The sequence below is a fragment of the Hyperoodon ampullatus genome, assembly GCF_949752795.1.
Source record: "Hyperoodon ampullatus genome assembly, chromosome: 7".
Taxonomy (NCBI): Eukaryota; Metazoa; Chordata; class Mammalia; order Artiodactyla; family Ziphiidae; genus Hyperoodon; species Hyperoodon ampullatus.
Window position 1 is genome coordinate 2,769,112 of NC_136920.1, and position 24,777 is coordinate 2,793,888.

At 59.7% G+C, this 24,777-nt stretch overlaps 2 protein-coding genes across 2 annotated transcripts; both read left to right on the forward strand.

Annotated features, from left to right (window-relative positions):
- Positions 1–1,264: 1,264 nt before the first annotated feature.
- On the forward strand, positions 1,265–14,287 carry NLRP6 (NLR family pyrin domain containing 6; the record flags this gene model as incomplete). Its single annotated transcript, XM_079709445.1, is given in 13 exon segments — positions 1,265–1,364; positions 6,262–6,391; positions 8,659–8,728; positions 8,732–8,939; positions 9,187–9,225; positions 9,500–10,375; positions 10,378–10,625; positions 10,628–11,271; positions 12,141–12,233; positions 13,316–13,468; positions 13,547–13,572; positions 13,575–13,713; positions 14,149–14,287. Coding segments are annotated over 13 exon segments (2,865 nt in total).
- A 3,188-nt stretch (positions 14,288–17,475) lies between these two features.
- On the forward strand, positions 17,476–22,261 carry PGGHG (protein-glucosylgalactosylhydroxylysine glucosidase; the record flags this gene model as incomplete). The annotated part of the gene is made up of 13 exons (XM_079708751.1): positions 17,476–17,734; positions 18,053–18,263; positions 18,340–18,775; positions 19,579–19,698; positions 20,149–20,280; positions 20,503–20,614; positions 20,822–20,894; positions 20,988–21,124; positions 21,265–21,398; positions 21,525–21,620; positions 21,695–21,792; positions 21,867–22,078; positions 22,181–22,261. The coding sequence occupies 13 exons, from the start codon at positions 17,476–17,478 to the stop codon at positions 22,234–22,236; spliced, it is 2,076 nt and encodes a 691-aa protein (XP_079564877.1). The 3' UTR covers positions 22,237–22,261.
- Positions 22,262–24,777: the final 2,516 nt, after the last annotated feature.

Consider the following 24,777-nt stretch of genomic DNA (forward strand, 5'->3'; position numbering starts at 1 on the left):
CTTAGCCTGGGAGCCCTTCCCTCATGTTTTCACGTGTTTTCAGGTCATGCAGGCCCTGATCAAATGACGTCTCCTCAGACATGTCTTGTTTTAGCTGGCGTGTCAGCCCCACAAGGTCAGGGACTGGTGTGTTCACCACGGAGTCTTTGGGGCCTAGATAAGGTTTTCAGTCAGTGTTGGATGGATGGATGGATGGATGGATGGACGGACAGGTGGGCAGCTAGGAGGCTGGGTGGAGCCTTGGCTCCATGCCAGGCATTGGGTTACATTGGAGGAATGCAAAGTCGAATCAGACATGACAGGAAACTGCAGATCACACTCCACCATCAGAATGACTAAGGTTACCGGTGAGAGTGACAAAGGCCACATCCCAGAGTGTGCTCCTCAGCTGTCTCCAGACCAGCTCAGCATCGGGGCGAGCCCAGGACATGATGACCACACCAGTCCTCAGCCCCCAGACTCGGCCACAGTCTCCACCCTCACGAGGGACAATCACACCCCAGTCAGTCTGCGGGCGGATCGGTGATGTGACTACATTCCGCAAGGAACATCGTCTTACCTTGCTCTTCCCTAAAAACCACACTTGTTCTAACTGCGGGACTCGCTGCTGGGCTCCCAGCCCCGCCTTCCAGGGCCCCAGCCTGACCATCTTCCTGTGACTTGGTTTCCGAGGAAGGAGCCAAGTCCTGGGAGGCTGGAGGTGGGAGTGTGTCCTGAATGTTAGTTCCAGCCACACTGGGCCTCGTTGCCAGCCTCAGGCCGTGGGGGGCTCTCCCCCGCCTCTGTAATAATCCCTTCCGCCTGAACCTTTAATTATAGCTTTGGGGTCCAGTTGGGGATAAGGCTGGGGATCAGAGGGTCAATCACCCAGCCTGCAGTGTTTCTTCTTTCACAGATAAGACCTCCCGCCCCCCTCACGCAGGCGGGGCTCTGAGGCAGGCCTCCTTCTCCACCCATCCCGGCTTGAGTGGGGTGGGTGTGTAGGCGGGGGGCGGGCAGCAGAGTGCCCCCTGTGCTCCGGGGCGTTAGCCCCAGTCTAGCAAGCAAGGCCCTGGCCAGCCCCGCGCTGATGGGTGAGGTCTGAGTGAGGACCAGGACCGGGGAGCTAGGGGCCGCCCTCCAGGGGAGAGAGACTTCGCAGGCCTGTGCTCAACCTAGCCACGCCAGCTCCAGCCCCTTCACATCCACCTCCCACCAACCTTTCCAAGCACAAACCTGCCCTGCTCGCCTCCCATTCATGCAGCTTCTGGGGCTCCTACCACCCATGGCAGCCCGCTTCAGGCCACACCCCAACCGGGTTTTTAGTCCCCAGAACCAAACTCTGCAGATCCCTGCTGCCCGCACCCACACCCAGGCTGCCAGGGGTGGGAAGCCTGGCCCAGCCTCTCCCTCATGCCCACGGCCGTGCTGACTCCCCCCCACCCCACACAGAGTGCAGCCCTGTGTACTGGACCAGCCTTCTCCACTGGGGTCTGCCTTTTCCTGGAAAGAAAACGATGTGCCCCATGGAGAAAGCAGTAGTGGCCAAGTGGCGGTCACATTGAACAAGGTAGTGAAAGGCCCTGGGGGTGCAGGGTGGGGACGAGGGCCACGTGTAACAGCTGGACAAACTGGGCCATGGAGAGGGAACAGGGCTTGGGGCCTGCCAGGCCTATTCTGGCCTGTCCTGGACAAGTTAGGGTTAGCAAGAGCTCTCCAGGGCTCTGGTGGACAGAAGTGTCCCTCCTTCATCCGCAGCACATATCCATGGATCCAGCTCTGATCTAGATCTAGACCCTAGACCTGTCCCTGCTGCCCATGGGTGGGGAGAGGCGGGGATTGGGGGCTAGACCAGCCACCGTGCACACCCTCCCCTGCAAAGCTGCGAGGCCACCTGGAAGGTCTGGGGTGGACACTGTGGACGCATGGCACCACCCTGTGTCCACACTCGGAACCACAGAAGCTCTTGAAGTAAGGCACTGACCGTGTGGCACCGCCCTCTGCAGCAGGCATTTTTAGCATCAAGGACCCAGAAAAAATGCACACAAATGCAAACATTCGCATCTTATTTTTATCGCATTGGAAATCTATTTTCACCACATAAAACGCAGGTTCTCAAAGTGTGGTCTCTAGACCAGCAGCATCAGCATCACCTGGGAACTTGTTAGAAATCCGTTAGAAACTCCAGGATGGTCCCAGTCATCTGTTATAAGAAGTTCCCCCACCCAGGGAATTCTGATGCACAATCAAGTTTGAGAACCATTTTCATGTCATATAAAAACTTTATGCTTCATAACTTCATTCAAAACTAAATGAGCACTTTCAGAAAAATTAAAATCTCATCCAGGTTGCAAAACTCAGCCCCCTCCTTTAATCTACAAAAACACACTTCCACTAAGTACTTCTTAAGTTTTGCAGAATTTACCGAAAGTGAAGCTCATGGGTAGAGATTCTGTGAGAGGCGGGCTGCCCCTTTCCTCCTCCCTCCCTGCTTTGCATGCCCCCCTCTGAAACTCAGCTTCTACCCTCTTCCTACGGGACGTGCTCACAGAGAAACACTGGTGCCAGTCGATAGGGCATTTTCACAGTGCTCTTGGTGTGATGGTTAATTTTATGTGTCAGCTTGGCTAGGCCATGATGCCCAATATTTGATCAAACATTGTTCTGGGTGTATCTGTGACGGTGTTTCTGGGGGAGATTAACATTTGGTGGACTGGGTAAAGCAGGTTGCCCTCCAAAATGAGGGTGAGCCTTGCCCAATCGGAGGACTGAATAGAACAAAAAGTTGACCCTCCCAGGAGTGAGAGCGGCTCCTGCCCAGCTGCTTCGTCGGGGACATCGGTCTTTTCTTACCTTCGGACTCAACTGAAACATCAGCCCTTGTAGGGTTTCAAGCCTGCCGGCTCTCAGGACAGAGCTAACAGTCAGGTGTCCTGAGTCCAGCTCTCCAGCTGCAGCTCTCAGGACTTCTCAGCCTCCATGATCATGTGAGCCAATTCCTTATAATCAATCTCTATCCATATCTATGTCCTGTTCTGTTTCTCTGGAGAACCCTAATACAACTGTATGCTACGCTTGTCACAATCAATGAACCAATATTGATACATCATTATTAAGTAAATAAAGTCCATACTTTATTCATATTTCCTCAGTTTCCCTCTGATGTCCTTTTCCTATTCCAGGACCCTATCCAGGGCCCCACATGACAGTCACTCGTCACATCTCCTTAGGCTCCTCTGGGCTATGACAGTTTCTCAGGCTTTCCTTGTCTTTGATGACCTGGACAGTTTTGAAGAGAACTGTTCAGGTATGTGATAGGGTACCCCTCTATTGGAACTTGTCTCCTGTTTTTCTCAGGATTCTCTTTGGTTATGGGGTTTGGGAGGACGACCACAGAGGTAAAGCACCCTTCTCGTCACATCATGTCAAGGGCACAGACGTATCAGTAAGGACTCATGGGTATTTATCTTATGCCTTGGTTATAATCAATACTACTTCATCTTGTTCCTCAAATGTTTCCAGATTTGGTGTTGGGAGTTCTTTCTTTTGGCTTCTGTGTCCCTTTGGCATACCCTTTTCATGATGGAGTTTTTTTTGGGGGGGGGGGTTTTGTTGTTTTGAACACATTCTTACTTACTGGCACTGTAAAATGCTCCAGAATCACCTTGTATATTTTCTGCCCCAGTGCTAGAATAAGCCAAGGAACCCTGGTCCCTTTTATTGGTGAATGGCACTAGAAATCAGGATCTGGGCACCAGGTAGATATACAACATTATGCACCTGTCAAAATTCATAGAACTTTACAGCACAAAGAGTGAACATTAATGTCTGCAAACTAAAAGTACCGCTTGGGATGTCAGGGGATCCAAGGACTAATGCAGTGTATGTCATGAAAGAATCTAACCATATTACATATGTACGAAAGAATCTCAGGGAAGGGAGTGGGGGAAAGATGGTGACTTAAGTAACTTCAGAAATGAGTGGAGTCTGGGACTTCCCTGGTGGTCCAGTGGTTAAGAATCCACCTTCCAATGCAGGTGATGCGGATTCGATCCCTGGTTGGGGAGCTAAGATCCCACATGGCACGTGGCAACTAAGCCCACGTGCCGCAACTGCTGAGCCTGGGTGCCACAACTAGAGAGAAGCCGGCGCACCGCAATGAGGAGCCCTCACGCCGCAACCAAGACCAGACACAGCAAACAATAAATAAATACATAAATATTTTTTAAAAATGAGTGGACTCTGTAAGAATAAAGGCAAAAGAAACTGCAAATAAGCACTGTACTCTAGGTTATAAAGTAGTTTCCCATGTGGGAGTGTGTGTGTATGTTTATATATGTTTATATACATATGTTTATATATAATTTTATATAAAATAAATATATAGGGCTTCCCTGGTGGCACAGTGGTTGAGAGTCCGCCTGTCAATGCAGGGGACATGGGTTCTTGCCCCGGTCTGGGAAGATCCCACATGCCGCGGAGCGGCTGGGCCCGTGAGCCATGGCCGCTGAGCCTGCACGTCCGGAGCCTGTGTTCCGCAACGGGAGAGGCCACAACAGTGAGAGGCCTGTGTACCGCAAAAAAAAAAATTAATAATATATATAATTTATATATAACATATATATGAGGGTGTATATATATATACATATATATTTATATATAATTATATATAACCCATGCATGTGGCAATAGAAAGACAGCTCAGCAGAACACACGAATGAGTAGTGCAGCCAAGACTGCTAGTCGTGCTCCAGATTCCCTGTTCCTGTCTTCCCGGCACATGGCTAGACTACATTTCCCACTCTTTCCTGCTGTTAGGATTGGCTACATGATTCTGAGTAGAAGTGAGGTGCATAACTTCCTGATCTGCACGTAAAAATGTTCATGCATCGGGTTGTTTCCTACAGCACTCTTTATAGTAGGGGAAATGTGACTAATCCAACGTTTATTAATAGGACCCTGGTTAAAGCACTTCTACATCTGTACCACGGGCAACTATGATGAAGGTAAAAAGAATGATGTATTTATATACACTAGCGTGAAAAGAGGTCCAAAACATAATGGTTATTAAATGAACAGACCAAGTTAAAAAGCATCATATAAAATCCACACAATGAGATACTACTCAACAATGAAAAGGAACAAACTACCAAGACACAACCACGTGGATGCATTGTGCTGAGTGAAAGAACCCAGGCTCAAAAAACTACATTCTGTCTCAGAGGTTGGCAAACTGTGGCCTTTGAGTCAAATCCAGCCCATGTCTTATTTTTGTACGGCAGTGAGTAAAGAATGGTTTTTCTACATGTTAAAGGGTTGTGCAAGAAAGAAAAAAGAAAAAAGACTGTGAAAAAACACATTTTAAGATGAAAAATAACAATAATACAGCATATAAAAACTTGTAGTATAGGGCTTCCCTGGTGGCGCAGTGGTTGAGAGCCCGCCTGCCGATGCAGGGGACACGGGTTCGTGCCCCGGTCCGGGAAGATCCCACATGCCGCGGAGCGGCTGGGCCCGTGAGCCATGGCCGCTGAGCCTGCGCGTCCGGAGCCTGTGCTCCGCAATGGGAGAGGCCACAACAGTGAGAGGCCCGCGTACCGCAAAAAAAAAAAAAAAAAAGAATTCATACTATTAAGAGAGAAAAGTGAATGTGCATTTAGGAGAAATACAGCCGTGGCCTGTGTGGGAAGTCTGTCTGTGCAGCATCTCAGGGCTCAATGAGGGGATCAGTGAGGGCCGCACCGGGTCTTCAGGATGGGGTTGTGGCCAGGGGCCCCGTGATGGCCCAGCGCTGTGCAGGGCCAGATTCTGTCCACAGCTGAGCTCTAAAACATCTGCTTTTGTGGTCTAGGCTGCTGCTTTCCCTGGCAAAGCCCCCTCTGCAGAATCCCAGCGCGTCAGAGGAGCTAAGTCAGGGGCAAGTCGAAGCATCTGGGACCCCACACAGGGCTCACAGCAGTCGTCCTTCTGGCAGCTGAGGCCAGACTTTGCTCAGGGCTTGTCTCCAGGACCCTAACTCTTCGGAGATGCTGCCCCCTCCTCTGCTTTGCTGGGCGCTGCCCACACTGTGGTCTGGAGGGTCTCGTCCCTGCTCTGGGTCTGGCCCAGGTGGGGCTGCTCCGACACACCAGGCAGGCACACGGCTCCGTCCTCTCAGGCCTCTGTGGGAACAAGAGAGACTTGTTCACGTTGTTTAAAAAGCACAGAGTGCCCCTCCCACCAGGAAGTGTGCTGGCGGTGTGTCCTCCAGGCTCTCCCCCCACCCATCCTGCCTGTGCCCAGGAGGCTGCCCATGTGCAGGGCAGCAGCAGGAGTTTAGGAGCAAGAAGGAGCAAGGAGGGTGCCTTGGGGGAGGTGTGAGCGCGGATAAACAGCCTTCCCCTCCTTCTCCCTGCGCCTTCCTCAAGGAGAGGTGGGGACTGTCTGTCTTAAATAGAAACAAAACTCGTAGGTAGAATGGGCACCTCTGTGGACTCTTTCCTCCTGGGGAAGGGGCAGCAGAACAGAGGCTCCCAGGACTCTGGGTTCCCTCCCCAAGGGCAGCTCTCAGGCTCCTGAAGGAAGCGGTACTGAACACAGGGATGACCTGTGGAGCCTGAAAGGCAGTGATGATGCCGCAGCCCCTGTTCTTGCAGGCACACTCTCACAGAAATGCACACTCAGAGACATACTGTGTTCGTTTCCTGTGGCTGCTTAGCCATTACTACAAACTTGGTGGCTGAAAACGACACACATTTATTCTCTTACAGTCCTGGAGGGCAGAAGCCCAAAGTCAGCTTCACTGGGCTGAGGTCCAGGTGATGGCTCGGCCGCTCTCCCTCTGGAGGCCCCAGGGGAGAATGTCTTCCTTCTCCAGCTGAATCTCCAGCTTCTAGGGCTGTGTTCCTCGTGCTCCTTGCCTCGTGGCCCCTTCCTCTATCCTCAAAGCCAGCAGCCTGGCCTCTTGCCTCAGTGTCACATTGCCTTCTGCCTGTGTGCCAAAGCGCCCTCTGTCTCCATCCTATGACCCTTGTGATGACATTCAATAATAACTATGCAGGATAATCTCCCCATCTCAAGATCCTGAATTTAGCCACACTTGCAAAGCCCCTTTTGACATTTCAGGGAACATTCACAGGTTCCAGGAACTAGGAGCTGATACCTTTGGGGACTATTCTATAGCCTACCATAGATACACTTACGCAAACACAGTATTAGGGTGGTCACACCAACAGACACAGACATACACACACACCCACACTACACACAGGCAGACACTGTCAGTAGAAACCCACATTCATGGGGTCCCACGTGGTCACCCATCAGTCACACACACTCCTCATGTCCAAAGCTCTTCCCATCAACCTGCTTAAGCCAGGTCTGGGAGGCCACAGAGCACTTCCCTGTCCCATTTTCTCCTGGCTCCTGGGTGACAGCCTTCCTTTCCCCAGTGACACTGTGCATGTCCCTCCTTTGCCCCCTCTACCTAGGAAGCCCTCGCTCACCTCTGCCTTCAGAATTTAACCAATCTTGAGGCCTTAAAGTTTAAGGTCTTGTTCTGAGCCAGCCACCTCCTCCATACAGCCCACCTTGCTCTGCAGTTACTTCTCACAACCATGCTTCGCTGCCACACCCCATGGGTTCTCAGAGAACGTGAACTGAATAAAGGAACAGTAGAAAACCAAAGGCCACTGAGCAGAGCTCTTAAACACCGGTCGTGCGAAGGTGCCACAGTGCCTGAGTTTGGGAGCTTGGTGACTGCCGGACAGACATCTCCGTGTTGGCTGAGCTAGAGCACCTGGGTCTGGGGCATGGACGGGGCCGGACAATGCCCCTAGGATATGGCTCCAGTCAGGCTAGGGAGGGGTCGCCTCTCTGATCCCCACCTCTGCCCCTGAGTGCTAGACCTCGGGGCCAGACTCTGGAGACCAGCCAGAGGCTCCCGCTCTGGATGCGTGTGGGTTTTCAGAGCAGTCGCTGGGAATCGGCTGGCCTCAGCCCTCTGGGTCCTCCACCTCACCCTGCTGCCTTCCTGGGGCTTCACACCCCGTGTCCTTCACACATCCTTCCCCCGCTGTCCCCCAGGCTCAGTATTCTAGGGACTCCATCCCCCCAGAGGGCATCTGTGGAGTCTGTCCCCCACCAGGGGCTCAGTCTCAGCCTCTGGTGCAAGGCCCTCAGGCTGGGCCTCACCAAAGGGTCCAGTGAGCACGGATGTCCTGGGGAATTCCGGAACACAGCCTGGACCAGGTGGTGAGTCCAGCTCCTTGCTGAGGCCAACTGCTCCGGGCTCCTGGGGAAGGGAACGGAGGGAAAGGAGGGAAAAGGAGGAAAGGGGAGAGCACAGGCCCTGGTAGACATCTTATCTTGGACGTTTGACCTGGATGCGTGGAAAGAATGAGCAGAAAGGGAGGTGCGGAGCAGGAAGGCACCCCCTAACTCTTGGGTCAGCGGCGGCCAGTGCCCGCCCAAAGCTTTGGAACGCCTTGGAGCGAAGTCCTCGGTAGGGGTTCTGGGAGGAGAGGACGACCCTCCCGGTAGAGCGCTATCGAGCGTCGGCCTGGAGCCACCTGGATAGATGGGGGCCGCGTCTAAGCCCCTGTCGCTCGTGGGCGCCCGGGGCTGGGGTCCGGAGCGGCGGGGAGGGGCCGGGGTCACCGGGGCACGGCACGCGTGCTAACCCCGTGCGCCCGCCGTCAGCACGGAGCCCCTCCTTGCCGCCGCCCGGGAGCCGCTCCTGGCTGCGCTCGAAGACCTGAGCCAGGAGCGGTAGAAGCGCTTCCGCCACAAGCTGCGGGACGCGCCGCTGGACGGCCGCCGCAAACCGTGGGGGCGGCTGGAGGGCGCGGACGCCGTGGACCTCGCGGAGCACCTGATCCATTTCGACGGGCCGGAGCGCGCGCTGGACGCGGCGCGAAAGACCCTAAAGAGGACGGGCGTGCGAGATGTGGCGGCGCGGCTCAAGGAGCAGCGGTTGCGGAGTGAGCGCGGGGTGGGGCTCGCCAGGGTCCCCGCCCTCCGTTCCCTCCCGCCTGGGCAGAGTCCTGGCCACAGGCCTCCATCCTTCCGCTTCCCCAGAAAAGCCCCGGAGCTCTTCCGGCCTGGGCGCGCTTCATCCACAAATTCGCGGGCCCCAGGGCTCCGATCCTGCGGGTGGCCCCGAGCCGTGATTGCGCCCCTCCCCACACCGCACAGTCGGCGGGGCCTCACCGCAGTCCTCCCTTTCAGGGCTCGGCCCCAGCTCCTCGGCGCTGCTCTCCGTGTCCGGTAGGTCTCTCTCGGTGGGAGGCGCAGGCCCCGTGCTGTCCGGGCCTTGAGCCCTGGGTTTGGAGTACGAGTGTCCTCGAAATCACTCGGAGTTTCCTGACAGCTGGTCCCAGGGAGGAGCGCGGATGGGAGGGGGACTGTGGCGCAACAGGGGAAACAGAGGTCTGAGCCCGGCGGGGAGGGCAACAGGCCCCTGAGAGGCGGCTGACACAGCCCGCCTCCTCCTCGACCCCCTGTTCCCCTCTCCTCTGCCTGGCCCTTCCCTGCCCCCAAGAGTACAAGAAGAAATACCGAGAGCACGTGCTCGGGCAGCGCGCCAAGGTGGAGGAGAGGGACGGTCGCTCCGTGAAGATGAGCGAGCGCTTCATCAAACTGCGCATCGCGCCCGAAAGCGCTGGCCTGGAGCACAAGGCTCTGGGGCCCTCGGAGGAGCCGGAGCCGGAGCGCGCTCGGCGATCCGACACCCACACCTTCAACCGCCTGCTCGGCCGCGACGGGGAGGGCCAGAGACCGCCGACCGTGGTGCTGCAGGGCCCGGCGGGCATCGGCAACACCATGGCGGCCAGGAAAATCCTGTACGACTGGACGGCGGGCAAGCTGTACCACGGCCAGGTGGACTTCGCCTTCTTTGTGTCTTGCCGCGAGGTGCTGGAGCGACCGCGCACGTGCAGCCTGGCCGACCGGATCCTAGACCAGTACCCCGACCGCAGCGCGCCGGTTTGGCAGATGCTAGCGCAGTCCAAGCGGCTGCTCTTCATTCTGGACGGCGTGGACGAACTGCCGGCGCCAGGACCCGCCGAGGCCGCGCCCTGCACAGACCCCCTTGAGGCCGCGCCCTGCACAGACCCCCTTGAGGCCGCGAGCGGCGCGCGGATGCTGGGCGGCCTGCCGAGCGAGGCGCTGCTGCCCACGGCCCGCGTGCTGGTAACCGCGCTCGCCGCAGCCCCCGGGAGGCTGCAGCGCCGCCTGTGCTCCCCGCAGCGCCCCGAGGTGCGCGGCCCCTCCGACAAGGACAAGAAGAAGTACTTCTACAAGTTCTTCCAGGACGAGTGGAGGGCGGGGCCTGCCTACCGCTTCGCGAAGGAGAATGAGACGCTGTTCTCGCTGTGCTTCGCCGTGTGCTGGATCGTGTGTCCCGTTCTGCGCCAGCTGCTCCAGGTCCTGACCTGTCGCGCACCTCCAAGACCACCACGTCCGTGTACCTGCTTTTCATCGGCAGCGTCCTGAGCTCGGCGCCCGCGGCCGACCGACCCCGCCTGCAGGAAGAGCTGCACGAGCTGTGCCGCCTGGCCTGCGAAGGCGTCCTCGGGGGCAGGGCGCAGTTCTCTGAGAAGGACATGGAACGACTGGAGCTTTGCGGCTCCAAAGTCCAGGCGCAGGTTCTCAGCAAGAAGGAGATGTGCCAGGCGTGCTGGAAACCGAGGTCACCTACCGGTTCATCGACCAGACCTTCCAGGAATTCTTAGCCGTGCTGTCCTACCTGCTGGAGGACGAAGGGGCTCCCCCACCTGCTGGCGGCGTAGGGGCACTTCTGCGGGGGGACCCGGAGCTGCTTGGCCACCTCGCGCTCACTACGCGCTTCCTTTTCGGGCTACTGAACACAGAGAGGATGCGCGACATCGAGCACCACTTCGGCTGCGCGGTTTCAGAACGCGGGAAGCAGGATGTCCTGAGGTGGGTGCAGGATCAGGGCCAGGGCTGCCCCAGGGCGGCGCCAGAGGGGACGGAGGGGACCCAAGCGCTCCAGGACGCCGGGGAGTCAGAGGAGGAGGAGGGCGAAGAGCTCAGCGACCTGCTGGAGCTGCTGTACTGCCGGTACGAGACGCAGGAGGGCGCCCTTGTGCACCAGGCCCTGCGCGGCCTCCCTGAGCTGGCACTGGAGCGAGTGCACTTCAGCAGAATGGACCTGGCCGTCCTGAGCTACTGCGTGCGGTGCTGCCCGGCGGGGCAGGCCCTGCAGCTGGTTAGCTGCAGACTGCCCACTGCACAGGAGAAGAAAAAGAAGAGCCTGACGAAGCGGCTACAGGGCAGCCTGGGAGGCAGCTCGTGAGTCCCCAGAGCAGGGCGGCCCTCTTCTGCAGGCCCTCTGTGTGTGGCGTGTGTGCATCTTATGCACTGAAGTGTCCATCTGGGCCTGGGGAGTGTGTCCAGACCTGACACCTGCTCCCCAGAGGAGAGGCACGACTTCAGGCTGTTTTTTCCCACCTCTTTGCAAGGCAGCTCCCAAGGTGTCCTCACCATGCCCCACACCTCAGCACCCACATCCGAGGCAACCCTCCCAGCACTGCCCCCACCCACCATGATGCCTTCTCATAAGTTCTGGCGTACACCACGCCCTCTGTGCCCTGAGCCTTTGCTTCTACTGTTCCCTCCACCCAGAATACTGTTCACTGCCTATCCTCAAAGCCTTTCCAAACCATCCCAGCTGGCCTGAGACCATTTTGGCCTGAGACATGCCCCACTGACCACCATATGCCATGACATCTGCCCATGCCCATCTCCTCCACCAGACCTTCTGCTCCTCCAGGGGCAAAGCTCGTGCCGTTGTTTCTGTGCAGTCAATTCCAACCCAGCACCTGACTCAGGTGCTCAGCATCTGTTGGGAGAACGAATGTCAGGACGTTGACAGGGGCTGGGGCTGGGGATGACCACTGCAGGTGCAAGGACAGGCCCACCTGGTGTGTGCAGGTGACATGCCTCCATGGGACTCACATAGACAGCTTCAGTGGGGAGGTGCTTGTGGTCACAGTTGAGTGGTTTCACTCTGGGCTTGGGATGAAGAGGGAGGAGGGTCCTGGCCCAGCTTGGGGGTGAGGGCAGAAGCAGCTCCAATACCTCAGGACCGTAGGAAGGAGTCCTTTGCGGGAGTGAGGGATTGGAAGGAGCTGGGGCCTTCACCTTCCTTTCTCTCTTAGTAGTTCTCGAACCACCATGAGAAAAGCCCCGGGCTCCCCAATGCATCCACTCTGCGAGTGGACCGACCGACAGTGTGGTCTGAACACCCTGATGTGAGTGAACGTGCCCCCGGCCCTTCCCCTGGAAGGGATGCAGAGCAGGACACCCTGGGCAGGGACAGAGGTGTGGCCCTCTCTGGGGAGGCTGAGAGGACAGGCTGAGAACCTGTGGCCTCTGGTGTCCCTTGCTGGGGTCGACAGGCTCTGCCCACACAGGACAGAAGGGGGAAGAGGGGATGGGCGCAGGGCTCCGGCAACAGCTTAGGTGCTAGTTAGGACGGAGGGCTTGGCCCCAGTCTGAGTGGGAAGCAGAGTACAGCTGAGCATTCTGGGGGAGGGATAAAGAAGGCCAGATTGTGTTTTCCTTCCCAAGGAGGGCTGCTAAGTGCTATTGTAAACTGCTGGGTGGTCCCTCTGGATTCTTACAAGCAGATATGGAAGGTGTTCAGGGCGCGGGCTCTGAGGCCAGTCTGCCTGCCTCTGTGCCCTTGACAGGCCAGTCTGTCTGAGCTTCAGTTTCCTCCCCTGGGAAATGGAGCCAGTAGCTTCCACCTCAGAAGGCTGATGTGAGTGAGAATTAATGAGGCAGTACTTAGTACATAAACTTTCCAATTACTGTTCACTACCACCAAGTAAACAGAAAGTAAGAAAGACTGTAAGAACTCATACCGATGGGGCATATGGTGAAATAGGTACAGTCACGTGTCAGTGGTGACAGGGTGACTTAACTTGGCATAAACATCAGGAGCCAAAACAGTGATCAGCTCACTTGGCCCATCAGTTCTACTGCCCAGCTAAATGCATAAGCTGTTCATCGCAGCGTTATTTATAATGCCCAAGTGTTAGGGACTGGCTAACTAGATAAGCTCAGCCCACCTGCACTTGGTGGGTAATTATATGGAGTTAGACGTGTTGAGAAAAAGGTCTCTTATTGGCTCATCCAAAAGCTGGTGGAGAATGTCCTGAGGGAAGAGGGGAGTGCAGTCCAGCAGGGACACACATGGTGACAAAGGGCAGGAGAAGCTCTGTGGGGCCCAGGGAGGCAGGTGTGGAGCCAGCACGTCTGCAGACTGAACCTCAGCCCCCAGGGAGTGGGCAGCTTGCACAGCTGGGCACCCATGTACTTCCTGACACAGGCTGTCCCACTGCAAACTTCCCGACTTGGTCTGCAGAGACCTCTCTGAGGCCCCGACGGAGCTGGGCCTCTTCCACAGCTGGCTCAGCGAGGCCGCCCTGCGTGCACTGAGTGAGGGCCTGGCCTGGCCCCAGTGCCGGCTGCAGACACTCAGGTGAGGGCCGGCCTGGAAGGGACCAAGGAGGGGACGGGGGCTCCCAGAGCAGCTCCTGCGGTCAGCACTGCCCGCTAGGGTGCAGCAGCTGGGCCTCCAGGAGGTTCCCAGTACGTGTTTGGCCTGCTCCAGCAGAGCCCAGTGCCGACTACCCTGGACCTCAGTGGCTGCCAGCTGTCGGGGACTATGGCGACCTACTTGTGTGCCGTCCTGCAGCTCCCAGGGTGCCGCCTGCAAAGCCTCAGGTGGGGGCAGCGCCGGGAAAGGTGCAGGAACACAGCATCTCCACCGTGGCTTGGGGTGGGCACCAGGGGCTTCCCCCAGACCTCACAGAGGAGCCCCGCCCAGGGCCCTCCCGAGGGACCCGCTGAAACTCAGCCCCTGGAGACCCACCCCCTAAATCCCTGGCCCCAGCCCTGGGCTTCAACCACTCCGCCAGACCAAATGTCCATCTAGTGTCTGGTGCACGTGGCCACAGTCTGGACTGACACGCTTTTACTCCCCTCAAGGCTCTGGCCCCTAGTCCCTACCCGCTCCCCCAGCCTCTGACAGCCCCCCTTAGTGGCCACCTCCCGTCGCTGTGTGCCTTGGCATAACCCAGGCCAACAGCTCCCCATCACTGCCTCCCCGAGCCCTGTTCCCCCACCAACTCCACTTCCGTCCTCTGCACACGGCTACAGTCTAACCTCCGTGGAGCTGAGCGAGCGGTCACTGCAGGAGCTGTGGGCTGTGGGGACAGCAAAGGCGGGACTGGCCATCACCCACCCAGCATTGGACAGCGACCCCCAGCCTCACAAAGGGCTCGGCAGTGACCCCTGAGGCCCCGGGGGAGGGCTCTAGTCAGCCCTACGGAGTAGCCCTCCCCACTCCAAGGGCGAGAGGTTGGCGCTCTCTGCTGTGGGCAACTCTTGAGCCTGAGGGGCTCTGGACAGGCAGGTGGGAGACCCAGACGGACACGGCCCCTTACCTGCTCCTGGACAGCCCCCGAGACCTCCCCACACCCTGGGGGCAGGTCCTCCCCACCAGGAGGAGGGGCTCCCCTCCCCTAACCCCACTGCTGCCCCACCCACGTTCCTCTACTGGGACCCTCCAGCCCTCCCATCGCAGGCGCCCCTCAGCAACAAGGGTGATGCTGAGCGCCCCAGGAATTGAGAACCTACAGTGTGTTGGCCTTTACCTGGTGCAGGATGACCCATTTGCTGATCCTGTGCCCATGCGCAGTATGGGCACCCATAGCCCACTACTTGGCTCCAGCCATAGGGGATCAAGCAGGGGCTGACCCTTGGCTGAAGCTAGGTAGGTCACCTTCCCTCCTCAGGAATTTGGGTCTCAGCATTAGGAGTGAAGCCATCCCTGAGGCTGTGTGGTCTGAGCCCAGAGGTGTCCACTCGTTGTCTGAGGACTTCAGAAACAGGCCAGAGGAGAGTGGACATGGAGCAGTAGCCCCTGCTCCAGATGGGAGCTGTGATGGCACAGGTGGTGGGCAGCGCCCCCATGCACTGATGATAAATTCTCCTTGGGATTTGTTTTTGTTGGTTTCTGTTGCACTTAGCCAGGCATCCTAACAGGTGCTCATACTCTTTCCTTTGGTCCCCAGCCCATTTCAGTGGGACAGGGTTGTAGCCCCCGTTTCCTGGGTGAGCTCAGGGGAACAACCTGATGCAGGAAGCTCTGACGTGAGGCTTGGCCTCCATGGGCAGGGCCAGCGACTGACAGCCCCCGAATCCTGAAGTCTTCTCTGCTCAACCCTGCTGGACTTGGCCAGCTTCTGGGACCCCAGTCAGCCCCTTCACTTCCCCAAATTCCCTTCCATAATCCAGTTATTCATGCCACAGAACAGACAAAAAATCCCTGCCCTCCTGGAGCTGGCATTCTAGGAGGAAGGGAAAGCAGGGGACTGGGGGGCTGGAGCCAATGGTTTCCTCTTACATGTAAGTAGTCTGGGAAAATCTGGTTGTGGACGAGGCATTTGAAAACGGAAGGAAGGGAGGGATCAACCCTAAGGATGTCCTGAGGAAAAGGCAGTGGGATAGCAAGTGTAAAGGCCACCAAGGGGCCTGTCTTGGTTGGCTCGTGCTGCTATAACAAAATACCACACACCGGGTGGCTTGTCAACAAGAGAGGTTTATTTCTCACAGTTCTGGAGGCTGGGATGTCCAAGGTTAAGATGCCAGTCAATTTGGTGTCTGGTGAGGACCCTCTCCCTGCAGGTGGCTGTCTTCTGGCTGTGTCCTCACAGGGTAGGAAAAGGGCGAGCTCTTGGGCCTCTTCTTATAGGGGCAGTAATCCCGTTTTTTTGTTTTTTGGGGGGTTTTTTGCCTCTCACTGTTGTGGCCTCTCCCGTTGCGGAGCACAGGCTCCGGACGCGCAGGCTCAGCGGCCATGGCTCACGGGCCCAGCCGCTCTGCGGCATGTGGGATCCTCCCGGACCAGGGCACGAACCCGCGTCCCCCGCATCGGCAGGCGGACTCTCAACCACTGCGCCACCAGGGAAGCCCAGTAATCCCGTTCTTGACAGCTCTTGACCTAATTATGTCCCAAAGGCCCCACCTCCAAATACCATCACACTGGGGATTAGAATTCAACGGATAGGTTTGGTGGGGGGATCACATTCAATCCATGACAGGGAGCGTGCTTGGAATGGTGCAGAAGCAGCAAGGAAGCCAGGGTGGCAGCAGCGGGATGCGGGAGGGGCTGAGGGTGGGGAGGGCGCCCTGGGTGGCTTGTCCCGCAGGTGAGGTGGGCACCACTGCAGGCTTTGAGAACTTGACCACTCCTGGGGTAGATGTGGCTCTGGCTCTGCTGACAAGGGCTGTGGGGCCAGAACAAGGACTGCATTAACCCAGGAGCACGGCCTGGACTGAGGGTGGACGGTGAGAGCGGGCACGCCCTGGAAGGGGGGCGCGTCGGTGGATGCAGGTGTGGGGACAGCGGGCCTGAGCAGCGGGATGGGTGAAGTCACCATGGCCTGTGCTGGGCAGGCCACGGCAAGAGCAGGTTTCAGGGCCACGTTGAATCCGAGTGTCTCTGGCTGGGCGAGTGGTCAGAGCACAGTCATTCGGGTCAGACCAGGGCCAGAGAGACGAGGTCCAGACAGGCCCAGGGCCTGGAGCCTGCAGCGGGGCAGGGGGCAAGTGGGTAGACAGGCTGAGAGAGGAGGCTGGGGAGAGCCAGAAAGTGGGGCGGGGACAAAGGAAGGCGGGGCTCCAGGAGGGGGACCTGCCTCACCTCTCCGGGCCGGACGGGGGTTCAGGGAGAGAAGCAGGACCCGGCGGCAAGAGAGGGGACACCTAAGGCGAAACCCCGTCCCTCTCAGATCCACCCTTGGAGAAGACTCAAGGCAGAGTTGGAGCTGGGCTCCTCGCGGCCTCGCAGGCACGGCTGGTCGAGGCGGCCCGCCCGCCCCGGGGGTGGGGACGTTCCATCCGGCCCGCCCTGCGCTCCCTGGGGCGGGGACCGCGGGGCCTTCCGGTGACAAGGCCGCCGCTGGCTACTTCTCCCTCCGGTCCGGCGCCCACCCGCTGGAGCCGAGGGACGCGGCTGGGCTGCGGCGAGCCCCAGGGACGCGGCCGACGGCCCGCCTGCCCCCCAACCCCCAGCTGCTGCCGGCACCCCACCCCGTACCCAGCCGGCCTCCTGGAGGGTGAGGCCCGCCGGCTGAGGCCTCCTCCCTTCCCGCCAGCCGGACGGCTTCGAGGCGGTGCGCCCTGAGAGAGCTGGAAGGGACTGAGGCCCTAAGGTGGGAGTCCGGGGCCTCTGCTGTGTCCCCGGAGATCAGTATTGGGGGCGAGGGTCTCTGAGGGTTGAGGATGTTTCCTGGGGTGGCTTGAGAGTGGGGTTCTGGACAGTCGGGGCTGCCCAGGTGGGTCATGCCCGTCCCTCCACCCGTGGGGGCATTAGCCAGGTTCCAAGGCGAGCTTCGGGGTTTACAGAAAAGGGAGGCCCAACCAATGGTGGGGGCCTCTGACTCCCCCTTTTGCAGGCCCCTCCGCTGAGCCAACCTTTCCATGGAGGATGCTGGCAAGGACGCCACCAGATTCACTGCCCATTCTCTGCCCAGTGACCCCCGGCTCTTGGCCACCGTGACCAATGCCTACTTGGGCACACGCGTGTATCATGAGACACTGCATGTGAGCGGCGTGTACAATGGGGCTTGGGGGGATACGCACCGGGCCATTCTGCCCAGTCCCCTCAATGTCCAGCTGGAGGCCCCTGCAGGATCAGGAGAGCAGCTGACCAAGACCTTTGTCCTGGACACTAACACAGGTAGCCACTGCCTGACCTCCCTCTCCCCTCCGCCATTGTTCCAAGCGAGTGGGAGACCCGACAGAGGTCCCATCCAGAGGATGCCAACTCCCAAAGAAGAGGAAGCCCTGAGAGGCCACTTTGTGAGGCCTTCAGCCGGACGGGCCTCCTGGGCTGGCAGGAGCTGGCGGCCCCTGTGCAGCTGTCGCTTCCCAGACAGGGCATATGGGGCTTCGAGGTGACTCCACTCCCCGCCCAGAAAGGCCGACAGCTTTGGAACTGTCCTCGGCAGCCCCGAGTGGGGTGTGCGAGTTGTCCTGTCTTCTCCCCCAACCCCAGGCTCCTTTCTGCACACCCTGGAGGGCCCCAGCTTCCGGGCCTCCCAGCGCATCTATGCCCACCGCACGCTGCCTCACGTCCTGGCCTTCAGTGTGTCCATCACCCGCTTGGCCACAGGGAGCTGGCCCATCACTGTGTTGCTGCAGTCAGCCTTCTCCCCAGAAAGCCCGGACCTGGACCTGCATCTGGGTCCTGACTTCCAGGGAGCCCGGTGAGGAGGGGGCGGGGGGCCGGCTGGGTGGCCCGAGGAGGGAGCCCGTCCCTGAGACACGGCCATCCTGTTGCAGGTACCTGTACGGCCACACACTCACCCCCGAGCAGCCTGGTGGGGCACAGCAGGAGGTGCACATGCTGTGGACGCCAGTGCCCCCCGCCTTGACCCTTGGGGAAGGGGAGGAGGATGGGACATGGGAGTTCCTGACGGTGGTGGGTGGCAGCCAGGCCGAAGCCCAGGCCTGCCTCGCCGATGCCCTGCAGCTGCAGGCCAGGCGCACTCTCTACATGGCCCATGCACAGGCCTGGGCCCAGCTCTGGGCAGGCTGTGGCCTGGATGTGGAGGGGCCCCTGCGTCTGCGCCAGGCCCTGCGTGGAGCTCTCTACTACCTGCTCAGTGCCCTGCCCCAGCCCGGGGCCCCAGGATACATCTGCCACGGCCTCAGCCCAGGGGGCCTCTCCAACGGGAGCCGTGAGGAATGCTACTGGGGCCACGTCTTCTGGGACCAGGTGTGCACCTTCCACCCTTAACGCGCACCTGCTGCAGAGCCGGCTGTACACAGAGCTGCTGCCTCTGTCTTGCGTGGGATGGGGCTGTGGTTGGGGAGGCACAGGGACCGTGGCAGACGGAAGGCTTCCTGGAGGAAGTAGTGTCTCGGCTGAAGGCTGTGTAGGCATTTGGTGAAAACGAGTGATGTGATTCAGGCAAGGGGACCAGAAGGTTCAGAGGCCCAGAACTGAGCAGGTGCAGGGCATCTGTCCAGGGTGCCCTCACCACTGCAGCAAGAGCAGTTGTAGAGGGGGCCGAGGAGGCCGTGGAGACTTTACCTGGGGAAGGGCATGGGCAGCCGTGGGCTCTGGGAAGACCCTCGTGGCTGCTGAGTGGAGCGAGGGTGGAGCGAGGTGAGGGAGCCAGGACCAGCTGACGGCTGGGCTTGGGAGGGGCCGGGGTGCTGCTGCACATTTCCTGATGCTGGAGAAGCTGGTGCTGTGCTCCCTTTACAGGTGAGGCTCAGGCTAAGTTGCTCACTCTGGGTCGGGCAGCTAGTGAACAACAGAGCAGGCACCCCACCCCACCCCACCCCGCCCAGGCTGCCCACGCCCAGACTCTGGCCTGAGCCCTGAGCAGACGCAGATGCCCGCTGGGGACCAGGCCTGAGGAGCGTCTGCGCTGGGGATGGGACTGTGGGGTTGGCAGGCAGAGGGCCCAGGACAGACCCAGATGGGGCAGTAGAGGAGGGAGCTGGATGTGGCCCGTGGGGGGAGAGGAGTGAGAGCGCCATAAGAAGGGGGCTCTTCGGCTGTGCCCGCAGGACCTCTGGATGTTCCCCAGTATCCTGATGTTCCACCCAGAGGCCGCCAGGGCTCTCCTGCAGTACCGCATCCGGACGCTCGGTGGCGCCCTGTACAACGCCCAGAACCTAGGCTACCAGGTGAGGGGAACTGAGCACCTACCCTACGGGGCCCCCCCAAAGGGCTGATGTCCCATACTACCCCTCCAGGCCTTCATCCCTCACCCCAGCCCCCTCCGTGGGTGGGGCTGGAATGTCCTGGATTCTTATAGAGGCTTTGTGGCATCCTCAGCCTGTCCTGTACATGTGGGAACAACAGCCTGACCGGGACCCAGCAGGGGGTCCCCTCACTGCCCTGCCCCAGGGTCAGTACACAGTGGAAACGGGGCAGAAGCCACCTGGCCCACGATGGGGCCACACAGAGGGCACTCAGAGCCCGCAGGCCCCCACGAGGGCACCCGGGACAACTGGTGCCCCCGCCTCTGTCTGCCCTCCATGGCTGAAGGCTGAGAGCGTCGAGAACCGGGGTGGGCTACCCCCGGCCCCCCGAGAGCGGAGTCAAGTCTACTCCATCCCCTCCCAACCCCCCAGGGAGCCAAGTTTGCCTGGGAGAGCGCGGGCTCCGGCCTGGAGGTCTGCCCTGAGGCTATTTATGGGACCCAGGAGATCCACATCAACGGGGCCGTGGTGCTGGCCTTCTGGCTGTACTACCACACCACCCAGGTGAGGTGTCACTGTGCCACCACGTGTGACCCCCTACCTAGCGAGGCCACGCCCTCCACGCTGCCATGACTTCCTGTCTGGGCCAGTCCGGTGGAGCCTCTCAGAGCCAGGCCTCCATTTCTGGGCACTCAGAAGGGTGGGCGTTGGCAAGAAATGCAGTGACCTGTGGGAACTAGAATCACAGGTGCCACGGCCTCTGATGCACCACCTTCTGCTCTTCAGGACTTGCAGCTCTTCCGAGAGGCTGGGGGCTGGGATGTGGTCAGTGCCGTGGCTGAGTTTTGGTGCAGCCGCGTAGAGTGGAGCCCTGGGGAGGAGAAGTTCCACCTGAAGGGTGAGAGCGTGGCCATGGTGGGAGGAGTGTGGATGACGGGGAAGGGGCAGGGAGAGTGGATGGTCCCAAGTGGGGGAGCAGGTGGATGCTTCTCAGTTCAGCATGTGGTCACCAGCACTGATGCTGCCGGGCCCACACTGGCGACTGGCATCAGGGGCAGGTCCCTAAGACCCTGCACTGAATACCACCTTGTACTTATGTGCCCAGGAGTCATGCCCCCTGACGAATACCATTCAGGGGTCAACAACTCCGTGTACACCAACGTCCTGGTCCAGAACAGGTCAGACCCAAGAACCCGCCCCACCTCCACCATGCAGGGGGCCAGCCAGGAGTGCTGGGGCTGCAGCCCACCTCTCCCCATCTCTACTCCTAGCCTACGCTTTGCTGCTGCCCTGGCCCAGGACCTGGGTCAGCCCGTCCCCAACCAGTGGCTGGTGGTGGCTGATAAGATCAAGGTGCCCTTTGACCCGAAACTGAACTTCCACCCTGAGTTTGACGGGTACCAGCCTGGTGAGTGGACTTGGAGCTCCTTCAGGGCCCTTGTCCCCTCCCACAGGACCTCGTGTCCGCCCTGGATGCCCCCTTTCCAACAGAGCGGTCCCCGCGCTCCCCACCTTACCCCATCAGCAGCACCTCCCCCTCCCCCCCAGGAGAGGAGGTGAAGCAGGCAGATGTTGTGCTCCTGGGGTACCCCGTCCCCTTCCCCCTGAGTCCTCAAGTTCGCAGGCAAAACCTGGAGATGTATGAGGCTGTGACGTCCCCCCAGGGCCCTGCCATGACCTGGGTAAGGAAACTGCAGGGTGTGGGGTGGTGGTCCTCGTGGCAGCCCCAGCCCTGTCCCACTGGCCTCAGTCTTCCTTACCCCCACAGTGGGCCTCACCCCAGCTTGACCTCTGATCTCTGTCCCCAGAGCATGTTTGCAGTGGGTTGGATGGAGCTGAAGGAACCCGGGCGGGCGTGGGACCTCCTGGAGAGGAGCTTCGCCAACATCACGGAGCCCTTCAAGGTCAGCCTGGCCAGAGCCTCGACCTACACGCCGACCACGCCCATCTCCTGCACTGACTGCCTTGCCCCCTGCAGGTGTGGACAGAGAATGCAGACAGGTCGGGTGCCGTGAACTTCCTGACAGGCATGGGGGGCTTCCTGCAGGCGGTGCTCTTTGGGGTCACGGGATTCAGGTGAGTGCAGTGGCAGGCAAAGGGCAACCACCTGCCGCCACCCCCCTCCTCACGGAACCTTCCCCTCGCCGCAGGATCACTGAGGTCGGTTTGACCTTCGACCCCATGTGTCCAGCGGGGGTCTCCGGAGTGTGCGTCTCTGGCATCTCCTACCAGGGGAGCAAGCTTGACTTTTCCTTCTCCGAGGGCTCTGTGACAGTTGAGGTCACTGCCCGAGCAGGGCCCTGGGCCCCCCCGCTGGAGGCTGAGCTGTGGCCGTCACAGAATCGGCTCCCCCTGTCCCCAGGTAGGCCGTTACTCCCAGACCCACCCTGGGGTCCGGGGCACGTGACCCCCAAGGTAGCCCCCAGTGTGTGCCGTCACCCCACAATGCCTCCTCTCCCTGCAGGGCACAAGGTCTCCTTTCCCTGCTCAGCTGGCCGGATACAAAGGTCACACCTGTAGGAAGCAGGGGCAAGTTCTGCTCCAAGAGTTTCCTGGGAAGATTTTTTGAAGACATTAAACATCTGCGCAGAGCCCACAGGACCCCCTCTGGAACACCCTTGGGCCCTCCAGCCCCACCGAGTCCCCCTCATCGGCCCAGTCCAGCCCCCTCCCCCAAAACGACCAGGGCTATTGGCTTCAGCGGTGTCTCTCGGGTCCTCGCCCCGGCCACTCCCTCTGTGGGTGCCCCCGCTGGCTGCACCCACCCCTCCTCAACGCCCTCCCAGCCTGCCGCCCCCTCCCGCCCTCCTCCACATGGCAGCCAGGCTCACGGGTTCCAAGGAAAGTCTGGATTCTTTGGCCTAAGTTCAAGACTCTGCCTCTAGCCTGATCCCCTCCCCAGCGTAACCCCCCATAGATGGGCCGCTTTCTTGCAGCCTCACACAGCATGTCTGCTCCCGCCCTCCCTCAGTGCCCCTTCCCTAGGACCCCACAGGGTGAGGTGGGGGAATGGCCAACGGTTCTGCGGAGAAGACAGAGGCAGATGCCGGCCTTGATGGGGAGCACAGCAGGATGAGGGGCGTGGGGGAGACTCAGTCTCCTGTGGGATTACTTGGGACACTGAGTCGCAGCTTCACAAAGGAACCTTCGGTGTCACACGAGGGCGCATCAGGTATGGCTGGGTCCAGGTGCTCTTGGGCTGTTGTGAGCACTCAGCATCCTCAGTCCTTGGGTCCTCTTGCCTCTGGGCCACTTCAGTCAAGTTGGATGGTCTCTGTCACATGCCTTTCCTCAGCCAGGAAGGGAGGGGAGTGGGGTGTGGAGCAAGACCCTGCATTTCCTCTGAGCAGCCAGAAGGACTGGGGCCAAGTGTGCGTGAGTTCAAGGCCATGGCCCTGGGCCCGCCTGTCCTGGGCAGGCTGCCCTCAGCCGAGGCTCTGCCCACTGTCTCCTCCTGGGCTTCAGCCCCTCAGTTGGCACAGCAGACTTGGGTTTCCCCAGGGTGAGGCGAGATGGTGTCTGCCATGGAAATCCTGGCGGGGGCCGAGCCTGCTGCAGCAGATCTGCCTGAGGAATGGGCAAGCTTTGTCTGCTCTGAGGAGCTGACGGGCTCCCTCCTGAACGTGAGGATTTCGTAAAGGATCAAGTTTCCCTTCCACGCGGCTGGGAAGCACAGTCACGTGCTCGCGTAGAGCAAGTAAGCGGGTCCCGTCAACGTCTGCGCCCCTCCTTCATCTGCAAACCGCTGCTCTCTGTTCTCAGTGGAGAGTTAGTCCAAGTTCTCCAAGAAGCAGACACCAGGCAGACAAACTGTGATGGGCTGAAGCCCCGTGAGGGGGAGAGGGAAGGGGGTGGCTGCAGGGAGTGCGGCCGAGCTGCAGACCAGCTCCCTGAGGGCCTGTGGCCTCAGAATGGATCCCGCGACTTGGTGGGGCTCCCCCAGGGGCCCACAGTCTCTCGCTCAACCGGTGGCAGTGCCGCAGAGGCCCAGGCAGGTCTGCTGAAGCAGAGCATGTTGGCCAGGGACTGTCCCCATGAAGCAAGACACTTGCCTTTGCAGCCCTGGAGCCAGATGTGGGCACAGGCGTCAGGTGGGGGTGGTAGGTGGCCCTTCACCCACAGGGCTGACATAGCTTGATACGTGCCGCGTGTGTGTGCCGTGTGTGTGTGCGCGCACGCACGCACGCACACCCACCTGTGCCTGTGGAGGGGTAACCCTCCAAGGGGCCGTGACAGGGTGGCAGCATGTGTGTGCTGGCCTGGCTGATCCGGCCCATGACAGCCAACTGCCTGAACTTGACCAGGGTCCTTCAACCTGCCCAGGAGACAGGCTGGAAGGGTTGCTGGTGACCTTCCTCTGTGCCTGGCTTGACCGCGTATTCTCTGTCCTCAGCAACTGGGCAAGGGCTGGACAATGTCTGCTCTCCCCACGAAATGTGGAGACCAGAAGACCATCCCCTGCTTGGAGACATGTACCCGGCTACACACAGGCTGACCCCTGCTCCCAGCCTCTGTGTCCAGCATGGGTTGATTCCCTTCCTGGGCCAAACCTGGAGCTCAGTGTTGGAACACTGTCTCCATCCTAGTCCGAGCACTGGCCTTGTCCTTAGTCCAATGTAGGACCAGTGCCCGGGAAGGAGCCGTGCTCCATCTGCACCCCAGGCCCCGGCCAGCACAACCTCTGCCTCAGGGGCTGGCTCAGAGCAGTGCACACTGAGCATGGGGCTGGGGTACCACTGGCCTGCAGCCGGGACTCATCTCTGCTGGCATGCTTTGGAGATAGCTGGACCAACTGTTGGCTGTCACAAGAGGGGGGCTACTCGGGGGGCTCCAAGTACAGCAGCTAGACAGAGACCGACCCACGCCCCCACCCGAGGCAGGGTGGGCAGGCAAAGGGAGGGAAGGGACCATGGGTGGGGTAATCAGAGCCCTGAGCCACCCTGTGGTTGAGGCCCCTGCAATTAGCCTGCCCTGTCATTGGCCTGGCCACAGCAAGGCCCAGGGGCCTCCCCCCAGCCACACAGGGTGTGCGTGTGTCTTTGGCAGCCCCCACTCTGCCAG